This window comes from Taurulus bubalis, assembly GCF_910589615.1.
Source record: "Taurulus bubalis genome assembly, chromosome: 1".
In the NCBI taxonomy this organism is placed as follows: Eukaryota; Metazoa; Chordata; class Actinopteri; order Perciformes; family Cottidae; genus Taurulus; species Taurulus bubalis.
Window position 1 is genome coordinate 7,034,506 of NC_136589.1, and position 14,990 is coordinate 7,049,495.

General features: G+C 40.2%; 1 protein-coding gene across 1 annotated transcript; it reads right to left on the reverse strand.

Moving 5' to 3' along the window:
• Positions 1-766: 766 nt before the first annotated feature.
• rnf144aa (ring finger protein 144aa) lies at positions 767-13,156 on the reverse strand. The gene is made up of 7 exons (XM_079224361.1): positions 12,916-13,156; positions 11,865-11,969; positions 10,453-10,513; positions 8,750-8,966; positions 7,180-7,327; positions 6,717-6,806; positions 767-4,684 (listed from the first exon to the last, which is right to left on the reverse strand). Exons 1-7 carry the CDS (start codon positions 13,111-13,113, stop codon positions 4,553-4,555), a joined length of 951 nt encoding a protein of 316 aa, XP_079080487.1. The 5' UTR covers positions 13,114-13,156; the 3' UTR covers positions 767-4,552.
• Between the last annotated feature and the right edge of the window lie 1,834 nt (positions 13,157-14,990).

Consider the following 14,990-nt stretch of genomic DNA (forward strand, 5'->3'; position numbering starts at 1 on the left):
ATATATCCTCTGCTCCAAACTGCACCTTTGCAGACGACACAACGGTCACAGTAAGTCTGCAAACATATTTCTCAGCTGGCCCTCTGGTGTAGTCATAACAGCCTGGAGCTTAACGCAATACAATGCTACACTGCAATCACCCAGATTGTTCTCTGGACATCCATCACTGCCGGGTTTGGATCAGCCACTAAACAGAAAGAGAATTCAACGGACAGTCAGGACTGTAGGGGAAATGATTAGTGTCAGCCTGCCGTTGATTCAGGACTCTTACTGTCACGGTCTTGGGTTTTATTTAGTTGGTTTCCTGTTTTATTTTGAATTTCCCTTCCTCTTGTGTCCTATGTTCCCGTCACTTCCTGCCTTTGTGTGTTTTCCCGCCTGTGTGATTGTCTGCCCCGCCCCTGATTGCTGATTGAATCCTCCTGTGTCTAATCACAGGTGTATCTAAACCCTGTGTAAATGACTGAGTGCCTATTTAGGGAAGCGTCACATGATTGAGGGCTCACCTCAACTGAAAGTGGCGATGAGGTCTGGTCATGAAAATGGTAAAAAAAAAAAAAAAAAAAAGTGTATGACACCTACCTCCATGATACCTGCCTTTACCCTGCTTTAGATCTCCCTGTTCACGTAGAAGAGAACCATATACACTTTCAACACCAGAGGTAGTCATTTCACAACACGTCGACCCTTAAGACTTCATGGTATTGTTGACATGCAAAACTGTAATATTTCAACACATTCGTGTGAATGAATAAAGAGAGCAGAATCACAAAAAAAACTACAACCTTTAATACCTGGTGTCACAGTGTTAGTGGAACTGTAGATATATATAAGATGTCTGTCGTAGTTGTACAGAACTGTTCCAAATTTGACATTTTACAATGTTGAAATCTTTGTATCACCCAGGTCAATTAACGTTCAATTACTACCTAAACTAGAGACATTGGTTTTCTCTCTAAATACACAAATCTGGTGTACAGACATGTCCTTTGACAATAATCCACTTACCGAGGTGACTGATTTAAATTTAATTGAGCAATCAGGCCTGAAGGATTCCGCTCTTAAAAAACAAACGATAATTCAAATACCACAAACTATGATGTAAAACAGGCGTATAAAATAAAGAAAAAAAAAAAAAAAAATCAACAAAAAAGTAACCGACCTTCCTCTTTTCAGCAGGTTGGCTTAATATGCATGTCGGTCAACGTTGTATATCATATGGCTGAAGATCAAAACATGTTTTCCCAAACTAAAATAAAAACCAGGCAGCTGACTGATACCATTCCAAAGATCTTGAGGCTACAATATTGTAATAGTTAACATGTAGAAGTCAGAGAAAAATCATGCAGCTTCATCTCGACACAACCAGTTATAAAATATAAATTGCTGCGTGTAATTAAACTTGATCTTAGGTTAGTTGCAAAGTAGATCTCGAGTTTATACGTAAACTTGAATTTGCTTCTTCTTCTTCAAGCGCCAAATCTTAGAAGCAAGCCCTTAACTCGGTCCGAGTGTCGTATTCAAACACCATGGCTGATGTTTCATCTGCTTAAGTGGTTATATAGGTCTTTATACACTGCAGTGATTCTAATGTTTGCTGTTGGCTCTTATATGTCTGTTGCATAATACAGTATCCACCTGTTCAGTGTTGCCAGCAAACATAGGTAAAGAGGGATGGTGTCTTAAAAAATAGAAGTGGCAATGATTTTGTTTCGACTTCAGTTAGTTTGTGCCTTCTAATCTTTGATGATGCTGATAGTTTTGTGTTCAAATGAATATTTCTGCACTATTTTGAAATGAATCTTTATCCTGGTGATATCAGAGCCCTGGTAACATTAAATAATGAAACTCCTTAAAAAGTACAGTTGCAATCTCCCATATGTATATTGACTTTTCTATTGAGTAGACATTGATTTCCGCTGCTAAACTCCTCAGTTAAACAAAGCAGGCACCATACCACACACATCACAGATCATATCAAGAAGCAAAACAATGAAACCCATATACAGTGCAGCGTTTACATAAAGAAGCATTACTTTTTTTTTTGTTCACCCTGTAAAAACTGTTATTACTTTACAAATGCATGGTCAAAATGCACATACAGTAGACAGCTGTTTCCTTATCCCTTCCAGGAAATCTGCTTGGCACGATTGTCATAAAAAACAAGAAAAACTTGAAGAATTTACCTATTTTTTGGAGGACAGCACCAAATTTCAAAAGTAGAAAATTGGACTGTCTTTGATATCAAATGATCATGCTCATATGAAAGTAACAGGGTCTATAGGTAAGGTAGTCAAAATGTAAGGCTTCTAATAATTAGGATTATCATACTGAAAGTCAGAGCTATATTTATGAGTTGCAGATTGGCTAGGATCAGTTTAGATTAGCTACTGTTGTGAAATATTATTAAACTTTTTTGGCAGCCACACTTTTTAGGGAATGCTACATAAACACTTGTAAATCACCAGAAGAAAAGGCGAAAGTAAGTAGTTGTGAATGACGTATTCTAAACATTCAAATGGTTATGCATGGTAACAAAAAAATTATGAGATAATAATTAAATGGTTTTACCTTTGTTCCTAGGTTAACTGTTTTTGTGAAGCAGAGATTCACCTCACAGAAATGAGGACATTAACAAAGAAAAAGTGGCCGAACTCTGTGCTGGTTTTAAAGCACACAAACTTTAGATTTAGCTAAAAGACAGATAGCTAAGATCAACATAGAAGATCAAATGGATAGTTTCTGAATAACTCCCTGATTAAATAAAAGCTATGATATGCAAATATGTATATGGTGACATTCTGCAGCTTTCACTAGATAAACCTTCTCTTGGCATACAGTTGACTATGACCAATCAATAGCCTTTGAAGAATGGAAATGCACAAACTTGCATAGATAAAGTGATATAGTATAGAGCAGCTTCATATGTATGTGCCCAAAAAAACGGAACATTCTTTTATATTTACTCTATAGACTTGTGTTATGCCCGTTACAGGCAATAGCTGCTTGTTACCGGAGGTCTAAATACCAACAAAACAAAACATCGACACTCTGACCACTAACATATGCAAGTTTGCAATTTGGGCAGGTATTTCTTAAGCCTTAAAGAGCGGGAGATCTGGTTTGAGCTGAGCTTCAGATTGTTTGTGATGATGCAGCTCTCCTGCTCAAAAAGGTTGCAGAAATACAGGACCTAGGTCACATAAAACATCAGTTGAGGGCAGTTGTTTGTTTTTTTCTTCCTTTTTGTTTTTTACAGAATGGTTATTAACAGCGTGGCATATGGATGACATCATAGAATCATCTGAATATAAAGGGCTTCATTGACAACATGCTTTCCCTGGGATCTTTTTGACTTTAGCTCTCCTTAATGCACAGGGGGAAATGCCTGATTTTGGCTATTCTCAATGTAAGGCTAGTCACATCTATTTGGTTAAACCACCACCTTGGGACTGAGAATTACACAAGTGACATCTCTTTTAGTGTAGTATTAAAATGTGTCCACAACATGTGGATACAAAGTCCTCTAATAGACTATAAATGAATGTTGACCTTAAAAGGGGAGTACCACTCAATTTGGGAAATCTGCGTGACATCTTTCGCAAACAATGTTTCTGCCTCTTGAAGATGTCAAAGGTGTGTCAGAGAAAGTGAATTGGGAGAGATGTTAACAATGAAAAACATGAGCTGAAAGTTGAACAGAACTAGTCTTCACTGTCACTTCACCAAAGTTAACTAGTGTGTTTGTAAATTTGAGTGGCAATCCCCTTTAATAAGTGTACCTTACTGTTTGGAAAAACACTTCAAAATACAACACATAGACACTACTCTGAGCACGGTTCTATTAAAAGCAACAGGTTATAAAACATTGACATCATCAAGAGGACGTGCTATACATTGAGCTGAGAGTGACAACAGCCTCTCATCTCCACCTCAGCCCTGAAAATCATGTTCCGTGTGCAGATCGAGTGAACACCAAACATGCGTGGCGTAACTCTAATGCTACTGACTGAATCTGTAGAGCTACATCGGGTGTGGTGGTGGTGGCGGTGGGGAAAAAGCTTTTGTGGCCTACGACAAACCGACAAAACAGAGCGATAAAGTAAAAGTCCTTTCAAAAGTGGCTCCTGCATTATGTTGTCCATACAAGAGAAAAGCAATGCTTAACTTGACTTCTTCCTTTGTTTGTAGTGACCTGCCAAAAAACGCCACACTACGGTAGCCCGCAACTAAGGCCCACTTGAAGTGACCCCGACTTCCTCCACGTCTAACTCGTGGACACGGTGGTCCTTGGACGAGTCTGACCTCCTCTGACCTCCTCTGACCCAGCACCTCTCTTCAGGCCAAGGTGTAGGGTCGCATTCCTACCATGCCTCTCTCATGCAGAGCGATGGATCCCGAAGCGGCCGGGGCCTTTTGCAGGCTCAGCCCCCCCCCCAAATAATTAAGCACTCAAAGCTGGTGGGAGGAGAAGAACGTAAAAGGGGTGAAAAGGAAAGAAAAACATGGCCCATCCATGAAGCGGCTCTCCGCTCCAGCTTTGATGGTGTGTTTAGGTTGGCAATGGGTCGTCGTCACCTTTGCTGCACTTGCACTTGCAGCAGAGGACAATGGGAGTGGCCAGAAGGAGGAAAGGGGAGGCAACCAGCAGGAGCAGGCCAAAGCCAGCGAAGATCCCCACAACCTGCAGAGAAACATAAGGAAAAATAAATACATTAATGTAAATACAAAACTGTTATGCATACAGTAGCGTGTTCAAGTTGGATTTTGATGCAGTGATGAGTTGACTAGCCTCATAGAACACAAGTATTGGATCAGAATGTCAGTGCCTTATTTAAACGTGACAAAAAATTCTGGTAAATCACACACATAGAAGGGAAGAGTAGGTATGTTTTTATTAATACTTCTAATGCAAAATATCAAAAGATGATAATGGGGATTTTTTTTGGTATAAATCTTTTCAAGAGGTAATTGTCTTGAATTCTTCCAATGAAATGCAATACTAAAAGTTGGCCTGCAGATGGCGTTCAATGCCTCAAAACAACAACTTTCTCAGCACAGAAGTCTTTGTTTACCCATTAACTCAAATCAACAGTATATCAATTAGGTTGTGTCTTCATAGTCAGGTACCTCTTCGTCATTGTGAGATAAAACACTGGAGTATAAAAATAATATGGAAAGTGATGGAGTAGCATTTTGAAAAGCCTCCAGGAACTGAAAAAAAAAAATAACACTGCACTGTGCAATACAAAAAGGGAGGAAGACATTTTAATTTCCTAGATTCGGAATCAGGACGAAGACAGTTTACATGAATGTGAAATTAAATTAAACTTTGTTACAGCCAACTTTTCAGAGGATGTACAAGATGCTAGCAAGTTTTCATTACCCTTGTATTGTTAGTTTACTTCCTGTTAGATATTGAAATTTAGGATGGGTTCTGTTATGAAGCGAGTGTTGCTCGGGTTCACCTGCATATTGTGACACACTTGTTATTCTTTACTGGTTCTCTGTCGCAGCATCAACACCAGGAATGCTATAGATGGGTATGCATGATTTAGGTACACAAATGACAATGCTCTGAACAAATATACTAACGAATCATGTATTAAAAAAACATTCTGTGCAATGCCAGCATTATCGAAGGGTACTCTTTACTGTTATGATCATGGTAAGTTAGTAAATTGACCACATGGGGGAGCCAGACACCATCAAGGTCAGAGCCGCAAAATAAAATGCATAACATGCAGTCACATGCCACAGTGACTTATAATAGCGCAATGTTTTTCCTCCCATTATCAGGGCAGAAAGACGCCTTTTCCGGGTATCGTTTGCAAACAGATTTCTGCCCGTTGTTTAAGAACTCATTGATAACGGTCCTTCAGACGGTTAGTAGACAGGTTGTGCTGCAGAGGAAAGCACAGGGCTTTGAGCACAATGGGCTCTGATGATGTTTACATGTTTAGGACATGACCATCCTTGTAACTGATGGGTGACGTCACCAGATACAGACGGGGAGAGAAGATGTTTTTTTTATTTTTGCAAGATAGGTCTGCCCTGGAACATTTTGTATTTATAAAAAAGGGAGGCTTTTTAGATGTTAAGGAACAACAAGAGAGACAAAGACGCAGAGCAGAGGAGCTATAGCTGCCATCCACCAGCTGAACTGTGATGGTATGACTCAGTCTGCCCCACTGGACAACAGATGCCAGCGTGTATGCTAATGTTGACAAAATAACAAGTATGTTGGACAAGGGGACGTACCACCCCATGAATAGATTATTTGGCTCGGGAGATACCGAGGAGAAATGTGGAAATTGAGCAGAGTCGGCCTTTGAGAAAGACTTAAAACACATGTCGTATCCAATCCTCTGTCTGTAATCCATCATTTCATTTGGTAACCTATTGGTAAACAAGATCCTTGATTATGTAAGCCTTTTTTTTATTTTTTGAAGTGAAAGGTGTACATAATAGGCTTAGTAGAAAACAGCAGGACACTGACCACCAGGCACTTGTCACTGCATGCGGATCAAGCTGTCCCTTTCCTGTTGTGCTGTCAAGATAATGCTAGCACATCACTGAATGCGAGTGTGTGAGCCAGCAAGACAGAACGAGGCAGAACCAGGGAGCACGTTCACGGCCACATGCTGCAGAGTGGTTTCAGGGAGGGAGCCCTGAGTGAGTGAGAGGAAGAGGGGAGAAGAAGATGGGGTTTTCACCTGTGTTCTGTGCCAGATAACAGACGCCCTGGAGTGGCCCAGTTTGTTCCGACAGGGCCCTTTGTCATAGTGGATCAGGAGAAAGTCGTCCTGTCACACAAACACACACACATGCACAGATAAAGATTGACCATTCAATGACTGAAAGACACAGGCAGCTGTTCGTTAACCAGTTGTCTGTGCTGTCACAATTTAGATTACATAAAGGCACCATGGCTCATAAGTCACCTTGATCCCAAAAAACATCTCATTCCTTTCTTATCAAGACCAAGGTTAAGCTACTATATCCTGATAATGAAAGCCATTGCTGTCCCAGGGAGACAAATGATGTCGACATCAACGATTATCACATTGTTAAAACACAGTATTGCAATATACAACCGTTGAGCTTTTCAGTGTTAAAAAAAAAGCATATTTCTCTCTATTGCAATGAACATAAAGAAATAATGAAGAACCAACTCACATCCAGGGACTCCAGACAGTACCAGCAAAAGGCATGTTTGCAGTTCTTGCACATCATCTGTGCACAGCCTTCGTCCCTCTCAATGTAAACTTTACATTTAGGACAGCGCTTGATTGGTGCGTCATCCTCTTCATTCTTATAGAAAGAGCTGGGAAGAAATGAGACAAGTGAGTTTCTTTATTCCAAACAAAAAAAAAAATCCCCAAATCACTTAACAAGAAGCACTGCAAATGGGATTGGTTTAATGCAGCAATCAATATTTACAATCTTTGGTGTAACAGGATTGTGTAAAACCCGTGGGTAGCTTTAGTTTTGGGGTGTACGACTCTTCTAAAATCCACCAATCATTGTTAAACATTCTTACAGTGAACAGGTGTCGTTCAAACGAAGAGGCTCTTTACAACTAAGAGTAGACCTGTTAATCCTCTCTCCCTCCACTGGCCTTTGAGCTTGGCCCTGAACCTGTGCAGATAGAGGAAAGCTCTGCAGAGCTAAGAATATTTCTAGAGTAAGAGGATATCACAAAGAAATGGGTTAGCGGCATATGTCTCCAGGCAGCCCTCTTTTAACCTTACAGGCAGAACCTGTATCCTTAAAAAGAAGAAGAAGTAATAAGCCCACCCCAGACTACTTTACTGCGGTTTAGTTTCAGCCTATTGTTTTATATCTGCCTATTCATTTGTGCTTGAGCCCTGGCAGATGCTCAGCTGAGCTGTGGCCGCAAAACAGCCAGCCAAGCAAGCTGTCGGTCTACATTCAGGAACAACTGAGTGAATCCTGCTGTGTATTGACGAGTGGTTCAGCGCTCCAGGTGAGCTGAACATGACATATGGATTGCTGCAAGGAAACATAATGTTGAGGGATTGCATCTGCAGAGACGTTCTAGCCATTCATACTGTCACAACATGCCACAGTGGGATAAATTACTATCTTTTTTTAAAGGTTGAAGAAGAGGCCATAAAAACATTGAGACAAATTGTAACTGGAATGGATATGGCTGATGTATGACACTTTTAAACTCGATGACTTGTTTTTGTTGAAAGATAAAAATACATTTGTTCCGACTTGGCAGATAATCACCAATGCAAATACATTCATAGCAACATTGCATTCTTTACCAATTTTATAAAGGGTTATTCTTTATTATATTTTGGATTCAGTAGCCAATACTAAGGCTGCAACTAACTTGTTTTTCTTTAGTGGTTAATCTGTCAATTATGTTCTCAATTATGGTCCTAAAGATGTCAGAAACAAAAGCAAGTTGTCATATCTTAAAAAAAAAAAACAACAGATATTTAGTTTAATATCATAAAAGACAAAGAAAACCTGCAAGCATTCACATTTGAGAAGCTTCTAATATTAACGATTTTGTGGCATTTAAGATTTAAAAAAAAATCTTAAACAATTAGTCAATTTTCCAAATAGTTGCAGATTAATTTATACTTAACTGTAGAGGTCAGAATACAGCAGTAAAACACATCCATTATAATATCTGATCCGATATATAACACAGATAAGAGAGATATTGGGCAGCACATTGCTGTGATCATAAACTGGTAACAGGCAGTACCTGTTTTCTCCTGGCAGGAAGGAGGTAATGGGCAGGTTGTTCTCCTGGCAGGCCTGTCCGGGGTGCCAGTTGGCCTTGCAGGCCGAGCAGAACTCCAGGGCACAAACGGCGCACTGGACCAGCTGGGGCAGCGCAGGAGGATCCGCTTCCTTTAGCTGACACACGGCCTGGCAGGTCGAGGAAGGGCACCACGTCCGGCATGGGTCCAGCAGAACCTCTGATGGAACAAAACAATTGAACACAAAGAAATTGTTTTTATTGGGACACTTTTTTATTTTTAGTAGAAGTAGTTTCAGATGATTTCATTTGTGCGTTTTCAGCAGCACATCTCCGTTGTTGCGGTGGGAGCTGATGTTCCCGAGGTATCTCCGAATCTCAGCACATACAACCCACAACAATGTGCATATGTACACACGGAAAATACTTTTTATACAATCTTACATTTTTGGCTTGGTGCTTTTATGATTGACTTTTCCAAACTCTTTTAAAAATACGTGAAGGAGACCTGTGTTTGTATTGTTCCAGTTCTGTTTTAGGTTCGTAGTGTGATGCTCTTGCCCTTGTATCCTCTACTTCCTTCCCCTTACCTCTCTGCCAAGAGCTCTGAGCACACATTCCACATGCACTCTTGGCCAGGCCTGAGAAATATGGAATGGTTACAGCAACTGTTCTGCCTGACTGGACCGGGACATTGATGAGACGGCTGACTGACCTTATCCAGGCAGGCAGCATCAACAGCTATTTCTGAGGCTTTTTATGGATTTGTATTCATTTACAATTAATCTAAATGTTTCTGTTCCCATGCATTTGTTTGTCTTTGTGTTCATGCATTTATTTGATATTCTGTTTGTGCCATGAGCCACTGAAAGTAAAACTCCCTGTTTTAGTTAGTTTCGATAGTTGACATCTATCCTCATAAATAATACTAATATAATGCCTTTTGTAATCCTTTTGTAGGTATTTTGTCATTATAGTGCATGCATCATCTCCAGTGGTTACGCTGTAGGAAATACATGCAGAAAAAAGTATTTACTTGACTCTTTAGTTAAACCAATTTGTGTCACAAACCATAATTTTATATAAAGTTTTGACAGATACATGTCTTCTGAGCCTTGTGGGCATTACACTGATTCCACTTCCACTCTAATATTACAGATTAGCATGTCTACGTTGACAGCATGGAGAGATGCGCACCCATTATCTTTCCAGCAATGACATCCAAGCCTTTTTACCCGTTTTTTAACATGTATTCTACAAACAGTGTTAAGTGCAGACATTACTTACATAGCTGCACACTGAAGCAGAGATAAAAGGATTTAACTAAAATATCTTGCTATGCGAAGAGACCTGCGCGCCTCAGAGTCAGTCAGACAGTTTACGAGTCTAGAGCCGAACCAATCCAATTAGAATTTCTTTAAACAAAGTCTGGGAGGCTTTCATGTACATTTGATGGGAGGAAGTGTGACACTTTGATGACAGAATACTACACATTAGACACATGTTAGGCCTCACCTATTGCAACAATACTCCTTGCCTGTATGACTATCATTTTTGAAAATTGAAACACTTAATTCTAAAGCAGTGGACCGGTTTGCTAAAATCGGCAAGGTTGAAGTCTACTGAGAAAACAAGCATCGCAAGATCTTTTCTTTCAGCTTTTTGCAGAACACCAACACGCCGCAGCTGCTTTCTCATGGACTCACCTCTTTCAAACTGAAGCTTCTTGTATCTCTGCATCACCTCTGTGGCCACCATGCACTCAATCTACGGGGAGCGAGGAGACAAGACGTGGGAGGGAAATAAGCAGGTCATTGTGCGTATTTATAGACAGAAGCAATTATACATTCAGCATGTGAATATCATTTCCAGAACAATGTCAATTCAAATTGCTACAATGTCTGAACTTAACACTTGCTTACCAAAAAACAACACATAACATTTTTCAGATAATAAAAAAAAGAACACAGTTGCCAGATTGCATCCGAGGTGCAAACTCAAGGTTAAATGCAAACATTTATTGGGCAATGAAATGATCATTCAGGCTTTGTGAAAGTGCAGTCAAGTATAGATCAGGGATATGGCTGTCTTTGCCTGAGTGGCAGGAGTAGCTGGGGTTCCATTAAGGGCCAGTGACACTGATTGATTAGAAGCATAAGGCTGTGGTGAGCTGAACCATGCTGTGCCCGCGGGCCTCCGAGACCAAGTGAGAGAGTCAGTGAGTCCATCAACCGCCTTGAGGATGACGGACGCTTTACCCTCAGATTGACCTCAGCTGCTCATTATAATGAAATAAAGACACTGGCAGGTGAAGCGCCATGGTCATCTTGAGATAGAAGCGAGAATCTACCTCGACTCAAGCTGAATGCCGCGATCAGCTGTTAAAACAGCATGCGTAGGTACAAAATCCACGGTCCGCCTCTGGCTTTGAGGGGGTGGGGGTGTGTATGTTAAACTTAATGGCATCAACTTGTACGTTATACACAGCAGCGGCCGCCCAATAGAGGGACATGAGCTCAACCACCTTGAGCCACCAAAAAATGTATAGATAAACGTATAAAAAGTAAACAGTAACGGTATTAGCACTTCCCCGAAGAGGCACACGGCTAGTTAAAGTTGTAATAACTGTGTATGTTTTAAGGAAATTGCCGTGAGTGTTAATGCAAACGAGGAGTAAGCTAACATAATTATCGTTTTTGTGCCTTTGTACACAGCTCTTACGTTGGTTTTGGGAATTTATCAAAACATTTGAAATCATCAGTCAAGTGCAAGACTATCTTTCGGAGGGGTATGCAACATGATATATATTGATATATATATATATATATATATATATATATATATATATATATATATATATATATATATATATATATATATATATATATATATATATATATATATATATATATATATATATATTTTGATATACTGAATTGTATTAAGATGTCCTTATAAAAAAATTTCACCAGCCACCACACACTTGTGCACACTGTTGTGTGAAAATGAAAAGTGACACTTGCGTTTGAATTGTTTTGATATTGGCAACCAGTCACCACCTAAAGGGCAAGTTAAACTGATGACAATCAAAGCACAAATATGACTTTTTAATCAATACCTCATTTTCCTGCAAGTGTCCTCTTTTGGGACAGGCAGAGTCTGGACAGCTAATTGCAGTTTCAAGGCCTTCTTTAATCAGGAGTTCCACATACTGCTTCAGGCACTGAAGAAAAACAGACAGAAAGACAAATAAATAAGAATTGAATAAAGCAAAACAATAATAATAATAAAAAAAAACATGCAGTCAAGAGCTAAAGAGCAAGATATTTCCCTGAGGAGTTGGTAGAGACCAAAACAGACCTTTCACCAGAATGAATATTAGAAAATTGCATTCACAGTCAACAAACAACTCCATATGAATACTTATGTTGCTGTGTGTCTGCTGGAATGTAAATACTCAATTATTTGCAAACATGTTGAACTTTATAAGGCGACAGGTTGCCCTCAGGGAGCATTTTAAGGAAATAACTATTAGCTCCAACTGAATCTTTACAAAGCTGAACAATCTAGTCTTGCACTAGTATTCCATTAGCTTATATTCTATGTTTATGTATGTTGTTACATTGTGAAATTTGTTTTTATTATCTTAATCTATTTAAAGAAGTTGGTATCAAATGTGGTGATAAAAAAAGTAGCTCATGGCAGTCTGTGTTTCTATTCTTGACCTCGGTGGAATAAACTGTACTAACTGAACTCTGCCACCGTCCAGACGTCTAGGAAGTGGCTTCTATTTTTAGTGGTCATACTTGGACAATGTTTCCTCATATATGGATTAGATTGGTTAAGATCTGACAGCCAATGGGTGTTGCTATTGCTCTGCCCCGGCCTTTCCACACAGCATCAGTGTTACACACGAGGGGATGTGAGCTTTGTTATAGATCCTGAGTTCATTATTGGTTTTAATAAAACGAAAATCCGGTGTTTCTCTAACTGTATTTAACATTTTTGCCACTTCTGCTCTTTGAAGTGTATCTAATGAACCCTAACCAATTTCACACAGAGACTATTGCTCAGTGAAACAAAAAAATCTGACATTGCTTAACCTTGAATTTTGTGAAAATACATCAGCAATCTGCTGAACATGTGTTCCTGTAGCGTGTACCGCTCACCAGTGTACAGAAGACACATTGGCACTGTGTGATGGTGGTCATCTGCTCCAGAGGGAATTCCCCAAGGCACAGCTTACACGAGACCAGGGGGTCCACGGCCAGCTCCCAGGTGGGACGGTACCGTGCCGCGGTCATCTTCACCGCCACAGAGCTGAAACGGAGAGGACAGAGAGCTACGGTTAATACAGCCAAAAGCATCCGGAAATTAACTGATGATGATGATGATGATGATGAATATACGTAGCTCAGTTTTGTTCGTGTCTATAATAAACGTTGTGACACAATCTGCATGACGGTATGAGCACAAACTGATAATGCATTGTGAGTTGTGTCCTGTGTGGGTGCGCACACACACACACACACACACACACACACAAGCTCTCAACCGTTTCTATATTCCAGGCCTCACACTCTCGCAAAAAAAAGTTCAAAAGAGCCTCAAAGTTCTGTAGCTATCAGCTATCTCCTTGTGACATTTTAACTTGGATGAAAAAAAAACACTTTTTTTCTTCTTCTTCTTCTTCACTGTGCGTCATCGCGTCTCTTTTGTGATCGTCGGTGAGGGTTATTTTAGGCCGTCTCGTCTCACTCTCCTTCCCTCTGCAGCTGAGAGCGAAGAGCACCCACTCGGCTGTTTACAGGAAGTGGTACCGAGCGCACAACGTCAACACAGTCAAGCCCCTCCCTCCCCTCCTCCCCCATGCTGCTTAGCAACCGGCCGAGGGAGGATTTCGGAGCCGGAGGGGGCAACGGATCGGAGGGAGAGAAGCACGGCAGAGGAGTAGAGACGGGGAGAGATCAGTCTGCTGTCCACAGACGCAAAAGAAGAGGAGGACGAAGAGAGTTCACATCATCACTCCACGGACTCTCGTGCTGCATACATGTGCCGCCCAGAGAGGGGGAGTCGGGAGGGAAAAGAGAGACGGTGTCTTCTGGTTTAGCAGAGATAGGATATCACTTCACACTGCCCTTAGCAACACATTTCATCTTTTAGGAGGGGGGAAAAAAAGCCATAGATCACCATCACGAGGAAGCTAGGTGTAGGCAATCTACACACAGACGTTAATAACAAATTAAAATGGCGATGTGTCAAGAAGAACACGCGTCTCCATCTTATTTCTCTTATTTCATATTGTTATTCTTTTGTCCCGACGTAAGACGGAAAGAGAATTTGGGTGTTCCATCAGTAAGATGGGAAGTAAGTAAATCACGTATCTTGCTGCTCAAGGAGAGAGGAAGTGAAGATACAGGAGTACATCCTATGTGGACGTCTACCATTAGAGACAATCATTGAAAAATGTACGATTGTTAATTAATAATTATTGTGAGTGACTGGAGACTGCAGCTGAGGAGGCGAAATGCTTCACTTCACTGCGGAGACAGAAAAACAGCAGCAGAAATGTAGGTGTCAAAATAGCTATTCATCATTTAGACAAATATATTGGATGTGTGTTAAGTGAGGGTTTAAGAAGCCAGATCAGCGTCTTCTTTTCACTACTTTATCATACACAACCAAGGAGATTAATAGAGTCATTATTTTTCCCACCAAATGCATGCCATTCCATTCAGGTCATCTTTAGCTGACTTTTGTCTAGTTTGTTTTCATTTTAGCAATTAACACATGTTGATTGTTTGCAAGTGCAGTTCCTATTAGTCACAGTGGAGTAACCATACTATAAATTCATATTGGGCAAAAACACCATTATGAAAAAGATCACTAAACTATTTCAACACATTAGATCAATGTCATTATACTTATTTAGAAATGCATTTACAAGAGAAAACACTTAACTGTGAAATATCTTATTACATTGCGTACACAACTAGAATGACTGTGCTGTGCCTCTACCAACCAGTCAAGAAGCAGTGTTATGTCTGTCCAAAATGTCATCACTTCAACATTTTAGTCTAATCTTGGGTTATGGTCAAAAACATGTTTTGTGAGGTCACGGTGACCTTTGACCACACAATTCCAATCAGATCATCCAAGTGGACGTTTGTTCCAAGTTTTTAGAAATGTCCTAAATCAAAATGATAAATGAGGCATATTCAAGTAGTGAAATGAGCGGCATGTG